The 23090-nt window shown below is 53.2% G+C and overlaps 9 protein-coding genes across 9 annotated transcripts; 5 read left to right on the top strand and 4 right to left on the bottom strand.

The window, feature by feature from the left end:
• Positions 1–478: 478 nt before the first annotated feature.
• On the top strand, positions 479–1480 carry DACRYDRAFT_19926 (uncharacterized protein). The gene has a single exon (XM_040771724.1). It carries the CDS (start codon positions 604–606, stop codon positions 1213–1215), a length of 612 nt encoding a protein of 203 aa, XP_040632319.1. The 5' UTR covers positions 479–603; the 3' UTR covers positions 1216–1480.
• Positions 1481–2740: 1260 nt separating this feature from the next.
• DACRYDRAFT_29834 (Pkinase-domain-containing protein) lies at positions 2741–3423 on the top strand (the record flags this gene model as incomplete). The annotated part of the gene is made up of 2 exons (XM_040774324.1): positions 2741–2995; positions 3043–3423. Coding segments are annotated over 2 exons (636 nt in total), but the record flags the coding sequence as incomplete, so codon positions are not given.
• Positions 3424–5530: 2107 nt separating this feature from the next.
• Positions 5531–7173, bottom strand: DACRYDRAFT_113549 (uncharacterized protein; the record flags this gene model as incomplete). The annotated part of the gene is made up of 4 exons (XM_040769653.1): positions 6900–7173; positions 6549–6851; positions 6321–6497; positions 5531–6271 (listed from the first exon to the last, which is right to left on the bottom strand). The coding sequence occupies exons 1-4, from the start codon at positions 7164–7166 to the stop codon at positions 5531–5533; spliced, it is 1488 nt and encodes a 495-aa protein (XP_040632317.1). The 5' UTR covers positions 7167–7173.
• Positions 7174–8147: 974 nt separating this feature from the next.
• Positions 8148–8802, bottom strand: DACRYDRAFT_61921 (arp2/3 complex 16 kda subunit; the record flags this gene model as incomplete). The annotated part of the gene is made up of 3 exons (XM_040775682.1): positions 8148–8473; positions 8533–8605; positions 8651–8802. 3 exons carry the CDS (start codon positions 8800–8802, stop codon positions 8231–8233), a joined length of 468 nt encoding a protein of 155 aa, XP_040632316.1. The 3' UTR covers positions 8148–8230.
• A 465-nt stretch (positions 8803–9267) lies between these two features.
• On the bottom strand, positions 9268–10952 carry DACRYDRAFT_19924 (kynureninase). Its single transcript, XM_040771723.1, has 6 exons — positions 10641–10952; positions 10497–10585; positions 10313–10446; positions 10038–10259; positions 9816–9988; positions 9268–9767 (listed from the first exon to the last, which is right to left on the bottom strand). The coding sequence occupies exons 1-6, from the start codon at positions 10868–10870 to the stop codon at positions 9281–9283; spliced, it is 1335 nt and encodes a 444-aa protein (XP_040632315.1). The 5' UTR covers positions 10871–10952; the 3' UTR covers positions 9268–9280.
• A 250-nt stretch (positions 10953–11202) lies between these two features.
• Positions 11203–13206, top strand: DACRYDRAFT_113546 (FAD/NADP-binding domain-containing protein; the record flags this gene model as incomplete). The annotated part of the gene is made up of 6 exons (XM_040769652.1): positions 11203–11323; positions 11387–11586; positions 11645–11877; positions 11926–12082; positions 12133–12569; positions 12623–13206. 6 exons carry the CDS (start codon positions 11203–11205, stop codon positions 12957–12959), a joined length of 1485 nt encoding a protein of 494 aa, XP_040632314.1. The 3' UTR covers positions 12960–13206.
• Positions 13207–13262: 56 nt separating this feature from the next.
• On the bottom strand, positions 13263–13923 carry DACRYDRAFT_98172 (uncharacterized protein). Its single transcript, XM_040777511.1, has 3 exons — positions 13754–13923; positions 13516–13697; positions 13263–13463 (listed from the first exon to the last, which is right to left on the bottom strand). The coding sequence occupies exons 1-3, from the start codon at positions 13824–13826 to the stop codon at positions 13338–13340; spliced, it is 381 nt and encodes a 126-aa protein (XP_040632313.1). The 5' UTR covers positions 13827–13923; the 3' UTR covers positions 13263–13337.
• Positions 13924–17347: 3424 nt separating this feature from the next.
• Positions 17348–20448, top strand: DACRYDRAFT_92744 (Pre-mRNA-splicing ATP-dependent RNA helicase PRP28; the record flags this gene model as incomplete). The annotated part of the gene is made up of 9 exons (XM_040777104.1): positions 17348–17425; positions 17482–17674; positions 17722–18339; positions 18391–18555; positions 18610–19234; positions 19285–19396; positions 19446–19638; positions 19691–19760; positions 19820–20448. The coding sequence occupies 9 exons, from the start codon at positions 17348–17350 to the stop codon at positions 19950–19952; spliced, it is 2187 nt and encodes a 728-aa protein (XP_040632312.1). The 3' UTR covers positions 19953–20448.
• A 990-nt stretch (positions 20449–21438) lies between these two features.
• On the top strand, positions 21439–22287 carry DACRYDRAFT_103903 (uncharacterized protein; the record flags this gene model as incomplete). Its single annotated transcript, XM_040767838.1, has 6 exons — positions 21439–21463; positions 21514–21606; positions 21655–21701; positions 21759–21911; positions 21964–22047; positions 22105–22287. The coding sequence occupies 6 exons, from the start codon at positions 21439–21441 to the stop codon at positions 22285–22287; spliced, it is 585 nt and encodes a 194-aa protein (XP_040632311.1).
• Positions 22288–23090: the final 803 nt, after the last annotated feature.

Genomic DNA, 23090 nt, shown 5'->3' with positions numbered 1-23090 from the left:
GACCGGAGGGTTTGGGCGAGTAAGCAACGGAGAACGGAGGGAGGAATCCGCCGTAGCTTGTGTGATAATAATGGGCAGCATGTGGGCCCGGTACCTCAAGCGCGAAACTCCCGACTCAAGACTCGGTTTCCCCAAATACAGACATTCTCCGGGAGCAGATGGCCATGTTGGTTTTGGTTGACGCCGTGGCGCCCTTGCACACGGGAGGCGGGCGCCTGTCACCTCTCTTAGGTCTAGTTGGCTTGGCTTGGAGGCACGGGGCGCAACCCCAGTGGACAGCCGCTCCCGCCCGCATAGCGCACGACGGCCGTGGGAGGGATAGAGAGGAGGAAATACATATACTGCTGTCGTGTGAGCCCTGAGCAGACTATTGTTCGCTCTGACGGCGAAAGGTATTTGAAGAGGTGTTGTCGCCATCAGAGCGATAACAGCCACTAAGTTATCTTTATCCTATCCTATCCATCTATCCAACCTATTCTATCCCTATCCCTATCCTATTCGACGGTTACCTTTTCCCATCCTCGCGCTCTGCAAGAAGCGTAATCGCGCTCGACCCTCTCACTTCCCGCTCACGGCAACTCCTCACCCTCGAAGATCCTCAACATGCTCGCCGCACGCGCTATGGTACCCGTCTCGTTCGAGCTGCACTCGACGCCCTCCACGTCCGAAGCGTCAAGCGTGACGTCCAGCGCGCAGATCTCGCCTTCCCCCAGTATGGACCGGATCCACCTGATCACCCCTAGCGGGCGGGCGCTCAAGACTGCGAGGGGCGTGTTGCCGCATCCTGGGGAGCTGACACCAGAGGAGAGCGAGGACGAGCAGGGAGAGGAGGGAGATGGGGGCAGGAAGAGGAGCCCGTTGGTGCCTGTGAGAGGGAGATTCGTGCTTGGTGCGGATGAGGAGGATGCGGTGACGAGTAAGGATATGATCGACACGGAGCCTGTGTCTGCTGTACCCTTGGTACGTCTACCTTTCACACTTCACATTACACTATCTATCGATCTCCTCCAACCCAGTGCCTTCTTTGACACTTGTTATTTCTTGCACTCCTTATTTGTGATTGGAATCGGTGAGGGGTTCTATCAGCGCGGTGTTTGCGGTGGAGTATATGCGCATACATCCAGCTCTCCTTTCCAGCTCAGTAGTCCGCAAGCTGTCCTGTCGTCATCTCTCCTGTCGCTGTGGCCTCGGACGAGTCCGGCCAGAGCGATGTGAGAGATATATGAGGCTGTGCAAGCCCGTTACCGGCCGGTTGGGTGGCTGAGTCTTTGTGCTCGGCACAGAGACACAGACCGTCGGGGTTAATTTGGTTCTCTTACTCCTTATTGATGTGAGAGAGATGACGTGATGCGGAGTACGGCTGCCGGCCGAAAATGAATACTTTTATGTGCTGACGTTAACTGCTCCTTTTACCCTTTTGCTTGTCTCATCGAACTACTGCTGGCACGCGAGAGTGGTAGCGCCCTGAACTTATCTTCTTCCTTCTTCTCCCTCTCCTCCTCCTTCATCCACTACCATTGGGTCCATTATTTATCCCTTCTCCTTTCATCCATTTTAACTCTTCCCACTTTAAATCAACTTCAAATGTACTGACAGATGATACGATTCACAGTCAATTCAGCAGTTCATCGCAGGAACCACAGACGCATCAAACGTTACTCTCACTCAAGATTCGTACGCGAAGACTCTCAACAGCGACCATCATCCACCTCAGTCAAGTCCATTGTCTAGCCAGCTCTTGACAATCCCACCATCACTCACCCCGACCTCTCCTTCTCCACCTGCGGTGGCTGCAAGCCAGCTCGCAGGCCAACAGGGAGCGCATTCGGACCCCGCTATCCAGTTGCATCCAGCGCCAGCGCCAACCGTGGCAGTAGCAGCCTCTCCCGTACCCGCCCCGGCGGCCGCTGCTCAGCCAGCACAACCGCTTCCCAGGCAGAACTCGTTCTTTAATCGCAACAAGCGCTCGCTATCGGCATTCAACCTCCATCTCCCGATGCAGCACCGGGATTCCCCGCCTGCGACTGCCAACGTGCAGCCTGTCAACCCTGTAACCCCTGCTACGCCTTCCACCGCCGTCGCGAGCCCGAGCATGTCCCCTCCTGGTGATAACTCTCCCTCCTCAGCGGGCCCTGCGTCAGCGACGGAGCGCAAGCAAACGGGGGTGAAGAAAGTCCACGTTGGGCCGCTGCACGACCTCAAGCGATTTCTGAACCACCACATTGCACACCATTCACATCCTCCATCTACGCCTACGCCTGGATCGGCAGCTGCTGCACCCGCAAGCGCACACACACCGGGAAATATGACTCCTGCAGAGGAGATCCCGCATGCGGAACCGACGTCCCACCAAGTCAGGGGAACGAACTTCCACAACCCTACGGTTCCGGTCCCAGGTAGTGCCTCTGCTGCCCCGACGCCGGGGAACATCACCCCCTCCGGCACGCATTCGCCCCAGCATCATACGGAGAAGCACACAAGCCACCACTTTGAGAGGTTTATCAAGCATGCGCGGGCGAAGGAGCAGAAGGAGAAAGTCGGTTCTTCTGCCTCTGGGTCGACGGGGCCCGTCGCTGGTGCGGGAGGAGCAGCAGAGGGCGCTACGAGCGTGCCTGTGACTCCCTCCGACTCGGAGCAGTCGACGAAGCACCAGCGGCAGAAATCCGGTTCGGGGTCTGATACCCCCGCCGGCCCACCAGCACATCCCCCTCAGTCGCTCGCGACCGTCACCCACGCACATATGAGCAAGAAGTACGGCAAGTGGGGAAAAGTGCTCGGTTCGGGCGCTGGGGGAACTGTGAGGCTTATCAAGGCTAACGCTAAGGCTGGGGGGAGGACGTACGCTGTCAAGGAGTTTCGCCCTAGGCGGCCGGGGGAGAGCGAGAAGGAGTATCAGAAGAAGGTCACCGCGGAGTTTTGTGTGGGTTCGGCACTGAAGCATGTTAATGTCATCGAAACGGTGGATATCGTGACCGATCACGGGCATTATTATGAGGTGCGTTCTTGCGCTCTGGGAGTGACAACGTGCTCATCGCGGGCCAGGTCATGGAGTATGCTCCGTTTGACTTGTTCAGCGTCGTCATGTCCGGCAAGATGACCCGTCCGGAGATCTACTGCGTCTTCCGGCAGATTTGTGACGGCGTAGACTACCTACATGGCATGGGGCTCGCTCACCGAGATCTCAAGCTCGACAACTGCGTCATGACCACCACAAACGTCGTAAAGCTGATCGACTTTGGCACCGCGACTGTCTTCCACTACCCTGGCAAGGCGCTTATTCCTGCCTCGGGGATCGTTGGTTCAGATCCGTACCTCGCGCCCGAGGTGCTCACTGCCCCCGTCTACGATCCTCGCAAGACGGACGTCTGGTCCATAGGAATCATCTTCATGTGTATGATCCTGCGCCGCTTTCCGTGGAAGATCCCAGATCCGAAGACCGATCCTAGCTATCGGATGTTCGTCCAGTCCCATCCAGAGCTGTGCGAGAAACCCCCCGTTCGCCCAAAATCCGAGCATCATCATCATCAGCGCCAGCTGACAGGCGGTACAGACGCGTCCACCGTCTCCCGCAAATCGAGCATGGCGGACATGACCCCTATCAGCGGTCACAACCTCAGCTCGTCGTACTTCGAAACTCCTAGTCTGAGCGCTACAAGCTCTTTCTCTGAAGCGAGTGCCAGCGAGGGCAGTACGAGCTCGTGTTCCGATTCGTTCAACACAATTTCCGATTTGAACAGGCTCAGGATAGATACTGCCCCAGTGGAAGACGCGAGTGTGGCTATCCTACCTCGTCCTTCAGGGAACACGACTTCGGCGCCAAGTTCACCGCATCCTGGCCCTGTTTTCAACCTTACGCCTGTTGCGGCATCTAGCGTCCCTGGCTCGCCAGGCGAGCTCAATTTGCCGAATACTGCTGTTAGCTCACCAAAGCGCGATAGGAGTATGACTGCTCCTATCCCTGCATTACCCAGCCCGCCGATAGTCAACGTCAGCCAGAACGCTGCTGCTGCACCCAAGCCTGCACCACAGACTGTCAGCGTCGTCGTACACACGCAGTCGCCGGTGCAGGGGCACGAGAGGAACGTGACGGACGCCTCGGAGGGGTCGATCGGGTCAGACCTGACTGTCAAGCCCGGAGAGGCGAATGGGGACGCGCAGGCAGAGGCAAAGACGCCTCTTGCTACTGCTGCCCTTGTGCCACCTGCTGTCACCCCGAAACCTCAGCCGCAGCCGCAGGTGAAACCTAAAGCGTCTGCTCTGCCGTCGTCCATCCGCCGCCCAAGGCACGATAGTGTCACTTCTGTCCAGACTGCTATTGGCGGTGGGGCAGATTCCATCTTCCGTCTCCTGCCTCGCGAGACACGCAGCGCAATCATCCGGATGATGCATGTCGAGCCCGAGGCCCGCTGTACTATCTCCGATTTATATCGCGGCCGGGGGCGTGGGGGACTGCAATGCGCTTGTGGCGGGTCAGAGTGCGGCGGGCATATGAACCGCGAGCACATGCGCAAGCCGATCAAGGATGACGGATCCCTCGCCGGGGCGGAGAACGAGCACCTAGAGGGAGAGGAGGACTGGGAAGAGCCTGAAGATGGTGATGATGGTGATGACTGGCTTAGAAGCATCATACCTTGCTCGACACCCGGGCATAAGCCGGATCATATGCACGTGCTCCTGCAGGTCGATAATGGCCCGGCGAAGAGACGCTTTTTCTGAACGCACTGGGCTGTCGTGTCACTCATTCGACTTGTATGGCTGTCGTCGTTCCTCCAGAGAAGGTCACGACTACTTCGATTTTCCCAACCTACCACAATCTACCACTAAACGAACCCGTCTCCTGCGGCTATGGCCGCCCTCTTCCCAAGCAATCTCTTGTATTTGTACCACGTTCAAACCGCGTGGATGGAGCTGACGGAAAATTTCCATCCTCTTCCATTACGGAACTCCTGCTACCTCCCATGCCCCAATCGATAACGAACGCCCGCCTTGTACTAACTTACGCCTGCCTATTATCACGCAACGCTATGTATTGCTTTTCTGGCCGGCGCTCTCCCGTTCCCCTGGGATGGGGCAGGGAAATGAACCAAAAGGCTCTCAAGCAATACCCGCCACTACGTGTCATATAGCTCGCTTGTACTTGTGTCTTTCACTGAGATCACCTTCCTTCCTCCTCATCTCTATTCTTCCCTTTCTTCCATCATCATTCTTTTCTAGTTTAGTATTTGAAATTTCATATGATCCAACCCGCTTCTCCATGGCGAGCATTGTCGTATAGCAAACCATGTGGCAAATATTGACACCAATAGACGTTCTCTTAACGTTCTTCTATGTGCACGTCCCGTATGAGACCAGAATTCTCTTGAGAAGAGCGTGCCTCAGAATGATTATTATTTTCTGGCTTCTTTTCCGACACTTCTCCTCGAAGTACACGTGTGAATGGACCCATGGGTCCGAGAACGGCTATCCAACATTCTTAGAAGCCGGTGGCTCCCAACGAAGTCCTAAGTACATACAGCCCACCTCAGCCTTCCTATAACTCCTCATGCAGCACATGCGGTTGAAACGCATCCTCGTGATCATACCCGTCATCGTCAAACCGCTGGTCGTCATCTACCCTCTGCCCTCGTGTAGAAGCAAGCGAATTCATCGCCTTTCTGAATCGGTCGCTCATGGACTTCGACGCCTTCGACTCTGCAGTCCCGGCAGCAGGTTGATGTCCTTTGTCCTCTCCTTCATCCCCAAGATCAATCGGCTCTTCGCCAAGGTCAATGATCAACATCGCAGCGCCATCGTCGCCCTCCTGGAACTGGATGTTGAGCTCCTGCAAGTCTTCTGGATTGCCCATCAGCAGCTGTTGCAAGCTGCTGATCAGCTCCATCGTCCTCTTGCCTCGCTGTCTCTTCGCTTCCTCCTGCCCATATCCATCCGCAGGTGCCTGGCCGTGTGTCGCTGAGTCTTCACCTTGTCCTTCCGGCAGCTGTGCACGCTTATCTTTTGGCATCGCGAACGCCTTATCGGCCCAAGTCAGATCGAGCGTCGCACCCGGTGTGCCAGGCACGTAATCCTCTGTTCGAGAAGCACCCAGGTTGACGGATGGGGTAGTTTCAACGACTTCTCTGCAGTGTACGACATTCACTGGCTCAGCGTCGCGCTCTGAACGGAAACCAGGTTCGCTGCATAGCCTTGGAGTTTGAAGGACGAGAACATATTGACATGTCCGGGTTTCTTTGACAAGCAGAATGCCATCGGTGGTCGTCATCGAGCAGTGGAACTAGAAAGTGAGTCAGACATAGCGCACACGCCAGCACTGCATGAATTACCTGAATCTCGACTTCTCGCCCTCGGCCGGATTTGTCGCAGACTGTTCCATCGCTCCATGTTTGCACCAGATAGCGCTTCCCAGTCCCACGGAGCTCCAGATTATTTTGGATTTGAAGGGCGAGTTCCCAATTTTCTACATTGTGCATGGGCGAGACCCCGAGCGTATATGCTTCATACTTTGTACATGGGTTCAGCAGAAGTGCGCATCCTGTTTCAGATAAACTCACATTTGGATCTTCCTCCGGTATTCTCCCCCCGGGTGGGTGTGGGTGTGAGTGCGCCATTTCTCTGAATTGACGAACTTGATCATTGTGGCAATACGAATACGTGAACCAGCCCTGTCGCAGGTAGAAGCATTTCCCATTCAAGGGTTCGAGAAGTGGCCAAGATGCGATAGGATTGGAATGATGTGTAGGAAAGGTCTCTGGTGGTGTAGGTGTACTTGGGGCTGAGCTTGGTAGTAGACAGAGGTAGGATTGATTAGGCTCGAGGGCCATGCGTTCCAGTCGTGATCGCAGTGGTGAATTAGTCTGAATATGGGATAAGCTCGAGAAAGTGCAATCCAGTCATCGACATACGTCCTCCGCAGATCCCTCTATCTGCCCCTGCTTCCCCCATCCGTCACTGTTCTCCCCCATAAATTCACTTTCTCCACCCTCCAGGCCGTCCTTCAACCATCGCTCCGCCGTTGCATTGCTGACCGGAAACCCATTCAAAAACGACACGCGGTACCTCGGATAGGAATAGATATCCTCGATGTTGGTCGCGCGTAGTCCGCGTTGTGTGTATGCAGGGGTAGTAGATAGAAATAGGATAAGAATTGGGAAGAGGGTACCCAGCGCCATAGTTGGGCGGTATAAAGTGGACGACCACGTCGATGCGTGCCCATGATTCCCAAGGGTCCACCGAGGGATCGCCGCGTTGCGCAGGGATCTACATGGTCCGACCGCATGCGGTTATGATCTCAGGCAGGCCATTATTGGATCGAAAATGTGTGATAATGAAAGCAGTCCAAATAAGCCTCAAATAGGCCCCAGTCCTAGTAAATTCAAAGTTTCTGTGGTGTGGTAGGCTGGAGACAGTGCGCGAGTTTGCCCAAACGCTAGGGTTTCCAGGCCCTTTCCCTGTGCTAATTGATTTCCCTGCATTCTACAGACGTGGCTGTGTTGCAAACACCACTCTGAGTTTAGTGGGACATCCGTGCACACAGCTCTCAATACTGGTCAAAATCAAAATCATCTTATTCAAGCATTGTTCCAACATTCTATCTTCATGATTCTTTCTAAACACACAAGAGATTTTGATGTTGTGGGAGGTGTCCAAAACATTGGTATTACCTGACCGTGCTGCAGCGAAATATCCCTACCCGTCCACCGGTATGGTGAGCTGTGGTTAGCAGATACGCGGCAAAGGTAGGGCAACGGTTGGACGAATGATCTGCATTGGAAGGCAGGATCCTGACAGCGGAAGACTAGGTGTGGAGAGGGGAGAGACGCCGAGGAACCAGCCTGGGAACTGGTGTGGTTGTCCATCGGATGGGCACGTTGGGATTAGGTAGGGCTCTGGAAGGGCGGCTCAAGCGAGCGATGGGTTGTTCAGGAGGTGTAAGACGGTGCGCTAGCTCTATGCTGCCCTTGGCCCTTGGTGGCGGACTGCGCACTACCGAGATCAAGGTTTCATAGTGTGCGACGTAGTCCTGCAGCTGGCTAGGTAGCCAGTTGGAGAAGTATCCTTCGATGCACGGCGGTAGATATACGTGGTTGATGATACCTAGGGCGAGAGAGGGCCGTACCGGGAGCCAACCGTTGGAGAGCAGGAAGAAGGTTCCATGATGTTATATTCTCGTCTGGGAAGATGGATGCTCTCGCCTGCGTATCTTGTACCCTGCCACTCCCATCTCCTCTACCCCTCACACCGTCCTCCTATCAGTCATAACCCTAACGATACACCCAACACCAGCGACCTCCGTAAGCCTCTCATGCCACCCGAGCAAGACGCTCCCATTCACCTCCTCCCCGAGGCTGGCCATGCCCTTGTACAGGTACTTCATGAGCGTGTCTTGTTGTTCCTCCGAGAGGGCGCGGACGAGTGTGGGGATGTCGGAAGTTTTGGTGCTATTGAGTATGAGGAGGAGGGTGCTGAGCGTTTGTGCCTGCGTTGGGGAGAAAGGGTTATGGATGACTTGGGGAAAGGAGCTGGAGAAAACCACACCTTTGCTTCGTTTACTCCCTCACCATACGCCGGCCGATCCAGCACAGTCACCAACGCACCCGCCACATTACCCCTTATCACATCAATTTGTATCCTCCCCGTCCAAAGTGCGACTCACCTGCTCAAGCTGCCTCGCACTGAAGAACTCTTCTGCTGCGCGTCTGCCTGTACTTGTGCGGGTGAACGAGGATCGGGGTCGTACAGCCCCGAGGGGAGTAGGACGTCTTCATCATACTGATCGATGTTTATTCTGCGGAAATGTGTATTCATCTGAGCAATGTTGGATATGGATTGATGAATCTATAGTGCCAGTTCGGGCACAGGCCCACTTAGGGGTCTGTCCGGGTTATTGCTGCTTACATAATCATGGGCGCAGCAGCGGGTGGGCCAAATCTCACCGGTGTTGTTCCTTATAAATCGGCCGCACCTCCGAGATCCCAAAGTACTTAACTCCCGTTCCGATTGAACATTGCGTGATACATTTCTGCCAAGATCCCCATTGTTCATCTTTGTTGGCGTTCGCGAACCCTGATATGAATGTCAGCAAGCTTTGCAAGTTTGTGTGGGTAGACCCATGGGTCCCGGAATTATGCCACCTGTCCGCCGTCAGGAGCCCAGTGTAAAAGCAGAAGATATTCGAGTTGTGGACCCATCACCTCCTGTGAGACTTTACTAGACTCATAGCGTGGGAACTGCTTGGAAATTTACACTCTTGCAAGTATATCATTTGACCTTGTGGTTTCATACATTACAGTGACCCCATGACCGCCTCGAGCACGTCAACGGCGCGCTTAACATCCACAAACGTATTGTACAACGGCACCGGACTCAATCGAATGACGTCTGGCTGGCGTTCGTCGCAGATCACACCTGCGTTGGTCAGCCCATCGAATACCTTCTGCATCGTTCCCAATGAGGAGAAAAGCAGGGAGAGCTGAGCACCTCTACGAAATGGATCGGAAGGTGTGATGATGGTGAAGCTTGGGCCTTCGGGAGCACAATAGAAATTTGACTGGCGGAGGAGCCCGTCGAGATATCCTGTAAGGAGCACACTCTTCTTTCGGGTTGCCTGTACTCCACCGGCCGACTGGAAGATCTCGAGACTACCCAATAAGGATGCGAGGGTCAAACATGAAGGGTTAGATTGTTGGTATCCCCATGCGCCGGGTATCGGTGTGAAGTCTTCTGGCATTTGGAAGCGAGTCGAAAGTTGTTGTCCCCACCATCCAGCATAGCTTGATACTACGTCAGTGAGAGCGAAAAGAGTCATGCATAATAATTACTCTGGCTTCTTGATGTTGTCCCACTTGCTATGGACAAACAGTCCGCCGATGCCGCCAGCTCCGGAGTTCAGGTACTTGTAGGTGCACCAGACTGCCCAATCAACGCCCCAATCATGCAGCGATAACGGAACATTTCCAATCGCATGGGCTAGATCCCATCCGACGATGCATCCCTAATTCTGTGTCAGCGCCGCCGAAACAAAAAGAGCGTGCATTGTGTACAGCATGCTTGCCTGCGTGGGTGATCCTCTGCATATCGAACAGCTGTCCCGTGTAATATTGAACACCGCTAAAACAGATGACGGCGATGCTTGACCCCTCTTTAGCAATGATGTCGAGAATATCCTCTTCTCGTAGGATATGCTCGCCTTCTCGCGGGGACATCGCGACGACAGCCTCCTTTGGATCGAATCCGTGCGCACTCGCTTGAGAATGAAATGCATACTGCTCAACATGTCAGTGAACTCGCCGAAACATGACTGTAGTCATATGCGCACCCTATCAGATGGGAATGCTCGCGCTTCGCATAAGATCTTGAAGCGCTCCTTCGTGGGCTTGTAAAATGCGTTCATCATGAGATGGAGATTCGCGGTAAGTGTGGACATGGATATGACTTCGTTCGAATGTGCGCCTGGACTAAGCGTAAGACACAGACTGGCAGATGGAAGCTCATCAGCATACCGACTATGGGTGCTAACAATGGTGACAACTTCTCCCCGAACTCTACCCATTCACGCCCATACGGATGGCTGAAGTGACCCACAACTCCTCTGAAAGGAGTTCCGGTCAACACAGTAATCACATGATGAATATGGCCGGACATACCGTGTTGCCCAGACTCTCAACTCTCCTTGTACAAGGGATTCCGACAGCTTTGACAGCAAGCCCAGGGAGTTGCCACACATGTACGTGCATGGCTGATCGGCTGGGAGGTCATTGGACGCGCCAACCGCACCGTTCTGAGGGATGTAAAATTCGTCTCTGAAGGAATTGAGCGAGTCGCGTTCATCCAGAAGTTCAGGTGATTGTGCTTGAAGGTCTGTCGAGTCTGCCATACGGATTAACAGAGAGTGTAGATCGCTATACGCCACTGCTAGGTCGTGTCAGGGAATCCCTGGGCTTATCGTTCGAGTCAGCGGCGGCGCTTCTGTTTGACAGCTCAAAGTAAGTAATAAAGTCTAAATCATTGAAATAGCAAGGCGTCCGCCCGAGACATAATCACGTAAAAGCTAGTCGTGCTTCCAGAAACCCTCCGGCTTCTACATTGTATTGTTGTTGATATATGAACTGCTCGTGAAGGGCGGGATGTGCCGGTGGAACCGGGGAGTGCGCTCCGCTGCTCATATATGCACATGTAGGGGTCACTCAGCAGACCGTCCTGACCGCCATGTCGGCCTCCAGCAACGCTCGCAAGGTTCTCATCGTCGGCGCCGGCCCCGTGGGCTGCTTGACGGCGCTCAGCTTCGCGAAGATGGGTTGGAAAGTTGATCTACGCGAATCACGGCCTGGTACGCAGGTGTATTTGCGTGTCACACGAGCTTGCTGGACTGATGTCCCACTGTTACGGGTAGATATCCGTTATGTCGATCCGTCTACGATCGCCCATCGCTCTGTCAATCTCGCCATATCAAGCAGGGCCATCACGGCCTTGGGAACCATTGATTCGGGAATCACAGCTCGGCTGCTGGAAGACTCTATTCCAATGAAGGGAAGGATGATTCATACAAAGGATGGGAAGGAAGAGAGTCAGCTATATGACCAGCACGGTCAGGTGCGTCTAGATGAATTGCTTCTTCATCAATCTTCTCCTGACATCGTGGGATATGTAGCACCTCAACTCTATGGGCCGCGGACTTCTCAACAAGGTTCTTCTGGATGAACTCGAGCATTACACCGGCGTGAGCGTACGCTTCGAGGACAAGCTAATCGCCATCGACTTCGAGCGCAAGACCGCGATTTTCATTCCGCCTTCTGCCGATACACTCGAGGTTGCCTTCGATTTCTGCATCGGCGCAGATGGAGCGCATTCTTTGGTGAGACGGCAGATGATGCGGGTAGTCCGGTACGTGCTGCCGCAAGCACGGTCCGGCTACACCTGACATGAGTATAGCATGAACTTTCAACAAGAATACATTCCACACGACTATGTCGAGCTACACATGTCCCCAGGCGTAGGCGAGAACGGCCAGCCGGTTTTCCGGATTGATCCCAATCATTTGCATATATGGCCGCGAAGCGCATTCATGTTGATCGCATTGCCAAATAAGGTGTGATCACCGATCTTGCCGGATCCGTGCGCTCTGTTGATCTCCGGCAGGATAAGTCGTTCACATGCACATTGTATGCGCCCACCGCAGAACTCGACAAGCTGGAAACGCGTGAGCAGGCCTCCGATTGGTTCGACCTTCACTTTCCGGATGCTGTCCAGCTCATTGGGCGTGAATCGCTCCTGGACGACTTCGAGGAGAACCCTAGAAGCTCTCTCATTTCCGTCAAGACATATCCATACCACTTTAAGGACTGTGCTGTGGTCATCGGAGATGCAGCACACGCTATGGTGCCTTTTTACGGCCAGGGCCTCAACTGCGGGTTCGAAGATGTCCGCGTCCTGACCACGTTGTTCAAGTCCTTTGGCGTTGCACCGGTGCCGCCGAAAGCAGACGAGGAAGATCGCTTGGGGCCATCCCTGGAAGAATACTCACAGATACGAAGAGAGGATCTGATTGCGATAAGTGACCTCGCCATGTATAACTAGTGCGTGACATTTCTCGGGTAAAACACGGCGTCTAACCTCACATTCTATGCAGCATGGAAATGCGTCACCATGTGATCACCCCTATTTATCGATTCCGTCGCGTTGTGGATCGACTCCTCTCGACATTTGCGCCATTCGTTTCTGGAGCGTCCCTCACCGACGTGCTTTCGAGGGTTCCTTTCCCTACCAACGCAGCGCGAGGCTGGCTGCCACTCTATACGATGGTCACTTTCAGGCCTGACATCAATTATGCCACCGCAAAACGTAGGGCACAATTGCAGACCAGAATCCTTGACTACTGTGGATGGCTTGCTGGTGCCACAGCCTTCAGTTTGTCAGCACTCGGCGCCTGGAGATTCGCAGTATGGAACGGGGTGCTTCGCAGGTAATGACAGGCACCGCCCTCGCCAGGGTCTCCTGCCAGATATAAAGCTATCTGTGTACCACGTGTGGTAGAGGGGGTAGGTGGCCTCAGGAGCTTCCCAAATTATCCCCTGCATGTAAATAGCATCGTCAGCGCTTCTGATGCAAAGGAGCGCGCGTGAGTCCAGATGACTTGATAACATTGCCTCTTGTGTACATATATACACAATGATGAACCAGCGCTGAACTGGCTAATGGACACCATGAAAACGGTCAAAACTACAACAACAGGACATTCATAACCTTGTCAAATGTAGAGTGTCTGAAATGACGGTGCGTCTTCCCTCCTTTGAGGGACAAGATCCCGCCCACCTGCATGTCCCAGTGATCTAAATTGATTTCATCTATTCATCATCCTTTGTTGTTTCCTCTATTTCCTCCTCTGTCGTTTCAACTTTAGTCTTCTTTGTCGGGCGGCCACGCTTTCGAGGAGATTCTGCCGTAGATTCTTCCGTAAAGGGTCCACCGGGCTGTAGAAACTTCATGAGTTCACAGAAACCTTTTATACCAGAAAATGCGGACTTCGAAAGATCTCGTCAGCCGCTTGCTGGACTCAGGAGAAGACGGTTCAGCAGCGAGCTCTACTCGAGCAGCAGCTGCCGCCGCGGCTTCAGCCGCAAGCGTTTTCTTGTTCTTTGAGCCCGGCGGTCGCCCTCGCTTTCTGGGACCTCCTTGTGCTGGCGCAGTTCCCCCTGCACTAGGAACTTCGGAGAAACTAAGTTGTTGCCCTGTGTCAAGTGGTAGAACGTAGAAATCATACCAGGAGCGTCCTCTTCATGGATGACCGGAACTTCCTCTTCTTCTTCAGCTCGTCTCTTGGCTGAAGTAGACATGAGAAGGGAAGAGAGAAGGAGAGGTCAAAGTGACAGGAAAGAGAACAAAAGTGAGACCGAATGTTGGGGGAAAGGGTTTGGATGAACGGCAGATTGACGGGAGCTAAATACTTTCGTGGGCATTATGAACAGAAGCATAGAGGATGTTGTCGGCGAGGAGGCTGGCAAAAGGCTTCTCTCGGACCGTAAGAAGTGAGGGATGGGAGGGGGGTCTGACTTGCGAGACCAAACTGAATGGGGGTCTGAGTGCAGTAATCTCAGGTTGCATGTTGTCCCCAGCTTCGTTGGCTCAGGGGCTGGTACTTAGTCCGGGCGGTTTTCTCCCGCTCCCCTGGACGCGTTTGGCGCCCACACAACCCTCTTTCCTCCTTTGCATGTTCGGTCACGGTAAAGGTATCAGGGACAGTCCATGCCTCTGTTGGCCTCATTATAACTCCGCTCCTAACGGATGTTTGCGGAGCAAAGAGGCGCAAGATTTCGCACTCCGATCAGACCGAACGGACCGCCGGTCTACAATGGCTCTGCCCCCGATTTCATCACAAGAGATTATTGTGTTGTGCAGCACCATCTTCTATGCGACTCAGGCCACGCCGAACAACGTGACTTAAACTCTCAGCAGTGAGCGTGAAGTGGAGTATCCCTGCCATTAATGCGCCGATTGTACCACACGCGCCGGCCAGTGCGTGCGGACGTCGAACCGTTATGAGCCGGGAATGTTCCGCATATTGATGAAAAAGCGGCAACCAGGTGCGGCCGTGCCAGTATTAGCACGTCCCCGCAAAGACTGGAACACCGACCCCCCCTGAGGTGTTGCTATGCAACTGATAATCAGACAGCCAAGAAGCGTCGGAAATCGATCGGCCGCCGGGGTTGTATCGGGACAATTTTGGAACACGAGGCCGGGACGATATTTCATGACGCGAGCTCGGGCTTACATCCACAGGTTTCGGAATACACACAGCGACGCAAATTTGTTCTTGAACCACCGATGGATGCGATTGATCATCCACGCTTCTCTGCTCCTACAAGTCAGGCTTCCTGGGTCTTCCTACACAGCATACCTTGGAATGCTGGCGTGTGTGCTCCGTACCTCTCAGGTGACCATGGGCGCTTGGAATTGTAAGGAGCACCACCCCCAATAGGTCCACGATCATACTGTAAATATCATAAGGCAACGATGAATGTTTACTTCTGGCGTCCCTGCCAAGGTAATGAGAAAAGTACTTCTAAATCTAGTCTATAGAATCTAGTCTACACAACCGCACGCCAACGGCGGGTTAGGACAAATGATACCATCGCAGCGTAGAGCGAAAAAATGGTGCAGGCCGCAAATGTGGGGCTAAAACAGATAGTGCCAGTACATGTGTTATGCCCACCGACATGCTTCGAGACCGCTGTGTACATGAAAGTGAAGATGGGGGTGCCAATTAAAGGTGCGTCTGTTGAAGTAGGTGAGAGATCGGGGATTTGGGGATGCATGGACCGAGGCTCACAGCTGATGATGCCCCAATTCCTACCTAAATTTCGATTACCCCACACGCTGGCTGTTACGGTTGGTCTGAAGGGTTTCACATCAGTGTTGTGACTCTGAACCGATGCGAAGACTGACGTTATTGTGAACACCGTACCGTAGCCGGCACCCGTAGTAGCGCTCAGGACCCACAAGCTTTTCTCAGAACGAAGTCCCCATGCCGTCCATCCAAAGGCCACGGCCAGTGTAGCGGAAGATATAGTCACAAAAATTAACCTGGATACTCGACGCGCTCCGGAGGAAGTCGGTGCGCAGATTCGATCTGCCAGCAGTCCAGAGCCGATTCGAGACACAGTGTTGAAGGCTGAAATGAGCTGCACATGAAGTTGCCTGACAGATAGGGACGTCGATGGCGACTGAAGGGTGCTGGAAGCTGAAAATGCGTATGTGATTGCAAAGCCTCTCGAATCTGGCATCAGCGCTTGAACGATTGTGCCGATATTTGCCATAACCATTTCACACTGTTGTGCGGATGAGATGAAGTGCCTGTCATCCTCGCACAAGAATGTCACATACCGTGCCAGTCGTGACTGCGATGATAACAATGAACAACCAAAAGTGGGGATCCCTCAGCAAGTGTGGTAACGGCTGATGTAGTTCACTCTCTGGCTCCTCGGGCCGTTGGGCAGGTATCAGAGGGGTGTTTTCACTTGGAGTCTCGGGAAACTCTGCAGGAGGATTTTCTGACGTTATCGGCGGCACAGGATCAGTCTTTCTAGAGGTTTCATCTCGTGACCATATCTGCAATCCGCCAGATCCTATCAGATTGACCATGCCAAGTAACACCGCGAGAAAAACCAAAAAGCGTGCGGAGTCAAGAAGACCAGTTGTTGCATCCAAAAAGAACGTGGAAGCAATGCTCGACAGGAAGAGGGGGGAGAGGCCGAAGACGGACAAAGGAACACCAGTTGCAAGTCCTGTAGATTTGGGAAAGTTCCTGCTGCTTGCGAACAAAAATCCAAAGTATCTATTGCAATCATGAGAAAGCAGCTCTCAGAGGCTCAATAAAAGCGACCCACGACGAGACCGTTCCTAAACCAGCGAGAAAATTGAGCATAACGAGCCATCGAATCGCAATCCGGGAATTCGAAGGTTCAGAGGAATATGTAGATAAAACATACTCCATGCCTCCATACCCGGTCATGTAAAGGAATGCGCCTCCGAGAGAGCAACTTTCACACAACGTTGGTAAGATCCGGGATGAATTAGGTGAAGACACATACGCCCACGTCCCGAATCGATCCATGATCATGCCCACCACAACTGCAAATACATACTGGCCCATTAAACCCCTGCAAGACCCGAGCAGGTTAGCAAAAAAAAATCAGGAACATAAAAACATGACATACGCCAGCGCAACATTTGTAAGGTCTATCTGATCCACATGCAAGCGCAGTGCTATCGACGGTGACAGGAGCGGGAATATGAAGATGCTTCCATTGCAAACACTTGGAACGTGAACATCGTTATGCAGGTAAAAACATGACCGACACCGGAATGAACATACGCAGTGGCGAGAACACAAAGAGATGTGCAGGCAAGTTTGACCCGTAATGGGATATGCATGGGAGCAGAGAGGTGTGGTGGTAATCCGTCTTCCAATTGAGACCCAACTTGCTTTACCGAACCGAGCTTTCACATAGACACTAGTTGGCAAGTGAATTTGGAAGAGCCGAACACGCTGTTAGCACGATGCAGACGTTAGCGGTCGGGCTCACAGATCCGACGATGTGATAGCTGCGGCAAGTACGGCAATGGGATTTGGATTGTGAATGAGTGTGGTGGTCGGGGAAGAAGCTGCGTAGTGTGACCGCATGCGTATAAGATGAGACAGGCCAGGAACCACAAAATAGATGCCACTCTGCTTCCGCGGGGACGATTTGGCTTGCATCCGAATCATCCACAATCAGATCCATCCGTCTTCTTCCGTTTATCCCTTCGCAACGCGGTCATTCATTCCTTCATCTCCGTCTCAGGGTTGAGCATTACTATGGTTGGTCCAGGAGGTCCGTTGTCTATCCAGGCATTGTTGGAACAGCAGAAGGCAGAACAAGAGGCAACTTCTAAGGCGAGTAAAGCATTCTAGTCCCATATTCATGCGAACTGACGCGTGGCGAAACGCAGCCGAAGTTCCTCACTAAAGCGGAGAGACAGAAACTCGCGCTGGAACGACGAGAGCAGGACATCAAAGAGCAAAAGGACAAAGAGGAGAGATCGACACAAGAGCGAGATGTTCTGGAAAAGCAGGCCAATGAGCTGCGATACCAAGGTCAAGCTTATTCCGGCCCGGGTCGAGGAGCTCTGGATCGACCAAGATGTATGCCGCCCGTCATACGTTCGCCGATCGATGCTGAACCATTGTAGATGATGATCGCGATCGACACCGCGACAAGCGGATAAGAGATGAGCCTTCTAGACCAGCATACCACCACCAGCAGGGCATCCCAACTGGCCCGCGCGCGGATCGGCTTCGAAATGGCGGTCCACCGTCAGGACCGAGTAGCGCTGGACCTGCAAGTGGTAGTGCCACTCCATCTGCACCATCAGGACCATCATTTTCTGCCCCAGGAAATGCACAAGCATCTACTTCGACTCCCTCCTTACCGAGCATGACTGAAGATGACTTGTCAGCAATCCGCTCACGCTACCTCGGCGTTGACAAGAAGAAGCGCAAAGTGCGCAAGATGAGCGATCGCAAATTTATCTTCGACTGGGATGAACAGGAGGACACCGGGGACGGTGCCGAAACTTCGACGCCTGCAGTGAGAGCCGGTGTTATGTTCGGTAGAGGGCATCTTGCTGGCATGGATGACGGTGCACACGGCGGAAGAGGACAGGACGAGAAACATGCTGATCCTATGGAACGACGTCAAGCCGCACGACATACTGTGGACGAGCGGCATTGGACAGAGAAAGCCCTGCCTGAGATGAAAGACCGTGACTGGCGCATTTTCCGTGAAGACTTCAGTATTGCTGCTAGAGGTCAGTGGCTCTTCGGCTGGCTTCTGTACCAGACTCTGACCGTCATTCCAGGTGGGCACATACCTCTTCCTCTGCGTTCGTGGCAGGAATCGATCATACCCGTCCCCATTCTCGACATTATCGCAAAAATCGGATACGAAGAGCCATCCCCCATCCAGCGACAGGCTATTCCAATCGGACTACAATATCGAGACCTTATTGGTGTTGCAGAGACAGGTATGTACAGCTCCCATAGTGCGTGGATCGCTGAACTGAGCGCGCTGTTCCTAGGGTCCGGCAAAACCGCTGCCTTCGTGATTCCTATGTTGGTCTACATCGGAAAACTACCTCCACTAACTGACGATAACCGGCACCTTGGTCCGTATGCCCTCATATTAGCACCCACTCGTGAATTGGCACAACAGATCGAATCCGAGGCGCGAAAGTTCGCCGCTCCACTAGGGTTCAAGACTGTTTCCATTGTGGGTGGTCGTGCGGTGGAGGAACAGGCGTTCAACCTGCGTGAAGGAGCCGAAATCGTCATTGCAACGCCCGGTCGTTTAAAAGATGTCCTCGATCGGCATGTGCTGGTGCTGTCACAGTGCACGTACATCGTGATGGATGAAGCCGATCGCATGGTCAACCTCGGCTTTGAAGCGGACCTCAATTATATTTTGGATGCCTGTCCGACTGAATTCCTCAAGCCAGAAGACGAGTCTGCCGACGTCGATACAGATGGCAAGAACGCGAAGACGAGGGTAACAACTTTGTTTTCGGCAACTATGCCCCCGGCTGTGGAGCGGTTGGCGCGCAAGTACCTCCGACGACCGGCCACCATCACCATTGGCGAGGCTGGCCGTGCTGTCGACACGGTTGAACAACGCGTTGAGTTTGTTCACGGTGATGAAAAGAAGAAGTACGTCCTCCACATAGCGAAGTGAGAATTGTTGACTGACAGCTCCTCAGGCAGAGAATGCTCGAGATTCTTAATACTGGGGGATTCGAGGCGCCGATCATTGTGTTCGTCAACCAAAAGAAGACGGCAGATATGGTTGCACGGGACATCCAACGAGCTGGAGTAAGTTCCCTGTCCGTCTCTGATTGACCTCGACTGATGTCGTGGGCAGTGGAGCGCAACCACATTACACTCCGGCAAGAATCAAGAGCAGCGTGAGGCGGCACTCGCCGATCTTCGCTCTGGCAAGGCTGCCATCCTCGTCGCAACAGATCTTGCTGGTCGTGGTATCGATGTTCAGGACGTCAGTCTAGTTATCAATTATCAGATGGCGAACACAATCGAAGCATATGTGCACCGTATTGGTATGTCTACGTCACCTTACTTCTGATTAAGGTCCTCAACGATCCTATCCAGGTCGTACTGGTCGTGCTGGCAAGCAGGGCGTGGCCATCACGTTCCTCACAAACGATGACGACGAGGTTATGTAAGCTGCCTTCCTGGATGTTCCCTATTTGGCAATCCTGTGTGCTTACGTCCTTTCAGGTATGATTTGAAACAAGAGATTTCGAAGAGTCCCGTGTCCAAGGTGCCGCCGGAGCTGGCCAAGCATGAGGCGGCCCAACAGAAGGTAACAAGGGAGATGAAACGGAAGCGAGACGCCGAGGACCAGGGTTGAAGGTCTTCGCTTGCACCCGCCGGAACGGTCGCTGCGACATGAAACAACCGACGCTGGGCCTGAATATTTGTGTACTGATGTCATGTGGATGGAATTGTATAACCAACCCGTGACTGCCACTTTTGCACCACAACTGTGACGCTGGACTCGTCCTGATCCGTGTATTTTCAGGATGGATGAGCGGAAGGTCGGCTTCCGTCGGCACTCCTTTCCCGTACTTGACTCACCACGCAACGTGTACTCTCGGCCCGCTCCAGCCGTCCCGATCGACAGGGTACCGGCACTCTGTGACTTCCGAGTTTTCGGGGAAATATATCAAGATCCACAGTCTGTATGATGCGTGATCTGCCCAGGAACCCTGAAAGGGCGAACGTAAATCTTTGTGTCGCTACAAAGAAGGGTTTAACAGACGAGAATGAGGTTCCCATACTCCGTACGAAGAATGTCTGAGACCTTGATAGCTGTGCTTGAGTGATCGATCTCTGAGACAGAAGCCAATTTTTGCTTTGGGACGATACAGAATAATATTGATATTATCAGACCCGGGGTCTGGTAGCGAGTGTGATAATCTGCGGAAGTCCACCTGTCTCATTTTCATGGCCTCGTTGCAGAATAGTTCATGACCAGCGCGCCGGTACGGTATCTAGCCGACAGCTGTCCACGCCTCTGGTTGGCCACTAGGGGCACAGCTAAGAAAATAGGCTTGCGACCTCTATTTGGACTCCGGTCCCACCAGTATTTTCAAAGTTAATAATCATTAATTACCCGGCAAGGTGGAGTCCGGTCGGCCGGGAAAGGGCATGCGGCCGGTATGACCGGGAGATCATAGTGAGACAGCCGGAGAGGAGCACGTGCCCTCTCCAAGGATCAACTTTAGGAGCGTTGCGCGATAGCAATGCGAGCTACGGACAACATAGGCAGGTGATGACGCTCTACCTCCACCAGAATAGAACAGCAAGCTGTCAGCGGGTTTACACTTATCTTTGATGGTGGATTGGCAGCAGCTGACTTGGGACATGAACGGCTGTACAGCGTGCAAAAGCCATGATTGGCAAATCTTCAGAAGCTCAGAAGCAAATTCTGGCAGGATCACCAGGGGCGGTGCTCCCAACTTGTGGTGCGGATTTGGAGGAGTGATGGGCAGTTGTGATGCCAAGGATGCACTGCGAGCTTGGGTGCTGCGGGTAATGTGCGGTGCTGCTGTAGCATCGTGCCTCATGATCTGATTCCCACATGAGGAGCACGTGACATGTCACGTGACAGTGACTGGATGCGCGCCATTTGGCCCCGATGCGCCGCGCGACCCACAGCCCACATCCCATTCATCTCGCCGTCACTCGTTGCCACTCAGTACTGTGCGCCCTCTCTTACAACATCTCTCTTGTAGAATGCCACTCAGTGCTCCACTTGGCCCCAACGGCGTATTAGTTCCGGAGGCGGTTGTGGACGATGTACAGCAGTCTGACGTTGAGAGGCTGAGAGGTTCATGAACGATGTGACGAAGCTCTATGGTACGCCGATGCGGTTGACAGAGGCGAGTTCAATGCTAACTCGAAGACAGCCAACCAGCCTTCGAATGACGTACAACGCCGTTTTATGAACGATGCCAAAACGTACCATGATGCCGCACGCATCGCGTGTGTCGCTACGTCCCGTAGGTGGCCTGTACCATGCCATGAGCATCACTAGAATCACATCACAGATCCCGAAGTCTTCCCTGCGACCGCGCCAGCTCCAGCTGCTCTTCTTGTGAGAACATGCACTGTGATATCACGTTGATCGACTGACTGACGCGGTAATCTTCAGAACAGGGTGATGGAAGAACTGCGCACGCTCAACGCCAAGCTGGATGCGCAGAGTACCAAGCTGGATGCACAGAGCAGAGGTATTCATAACATTGAAAGCCAAATGAAGCAACAGGGGAAGACACTTCGTGAACTCGACATACGCTCCGCAAAAGTAAGCATCACTGTTGAGCGTTGTCACACATTTCTAATCCTCGAGTCGCCAGATGCATAATCGGACAGTAGGGGATGGCACAGAGCCAGCATACCTCATTGTCAAAAGGCTGTCTGACGATGAGAACCCACCTTCTGTCAGTCCTCTTAAGCGCTCACTTTACTCATATTGTCTAATGTTGCGCCTTGTGTAGCTGATCTACTCGATGGCCGACTTACTCGCGCTAAACCTGGATCAAGCTATGGCTGTCTGTCATTTCTATGATTCTCATTTCCGCACTGCGGGGAATCGTGAACTTGGATCATGTCGAGTGTTCATCGCACGCTCAATCGGCGTACATACGCATGTGGTGATGGACATTCCGATGGACCATTAGTAGAAACACATTTCCATACAAGACAGTGCGAGACGAATTAGCTGTATGTTTCTGTAGTTCTGTAGCATTGATGAATACAACCGCCGAAGACTTCAAATCTAGGTGGGGTCACACCATGGCTAGCTTTCCTAGGAGGGACTTCGAGCAAAACAGGAGCATATGCCTACTCATGGTCATGTTGCAAAAGAAGGCGCGAACAAGCATCTTTGAAGTGGGATGATCAGTCGGCTTCTCCAAGTTGGATTGCATGACGCAATCGTCAAATGTAAATTTATCATCCTGCAATGTGGGGTTGGTACGGAAACTGTTGAGCATCATGATGTGCTTCGTGAGGGACTGGAAGCGCCAAATGCGTGTAAGCCGAAGGACCGGGGCTGAGAAGGGTGTTTCGTAAGACTTAAGAAGGAATTTCCAACATGTGGAGAAGAGTTGAGAGGGGCCAGACGACGTCAGAGGAAGAGACTCCACCTGAGAGGCACAGTCCCCTACCCGAGCCTTCTTCCCGAGACTGTAGGAGGGCGTGTCAACTCCAACTGATGATGAACTTGAAGGGAGAGGTATAATGAGGAAGAAATATGGGTGATAAATGATGTGTTATTATCCCCCCTCTCATCCAGTCGTTAACTGAATTATTCTCAATAATCCACGGCCTTATCTCATATCAGAGTGCTCTGACTCGACTTTCCCCGCAAGTAAATTCGCCCTCGTTCGTCGCGCCCCGTGCTGTGCCCGGCCCATCGCGACACGACTCCTAGAAAACCCGACCGAGGCAACGTTTGACGCGTCTTCCCTACTGGCATCCC

Source organism: Dacryopinax primogenitus (assembly GCF_000292625.1).
Source record: "Dacryopinax primogenitus strain DJM-731 SS1 chromosome Unknown DACRYscaffold_2, whole genome shotgun sequence".
Taxonomy (NCBI): Eukaryota; Fungi; Basidiomycota; class Dacrymycetes; order Dacrymycetales; family Dacrymycetaceae; genus Dacryopinax; species Dacryopinax primogenitus.
This window is presented reverse-complemented; position numbering and strand designations above follow the sequence as displayed.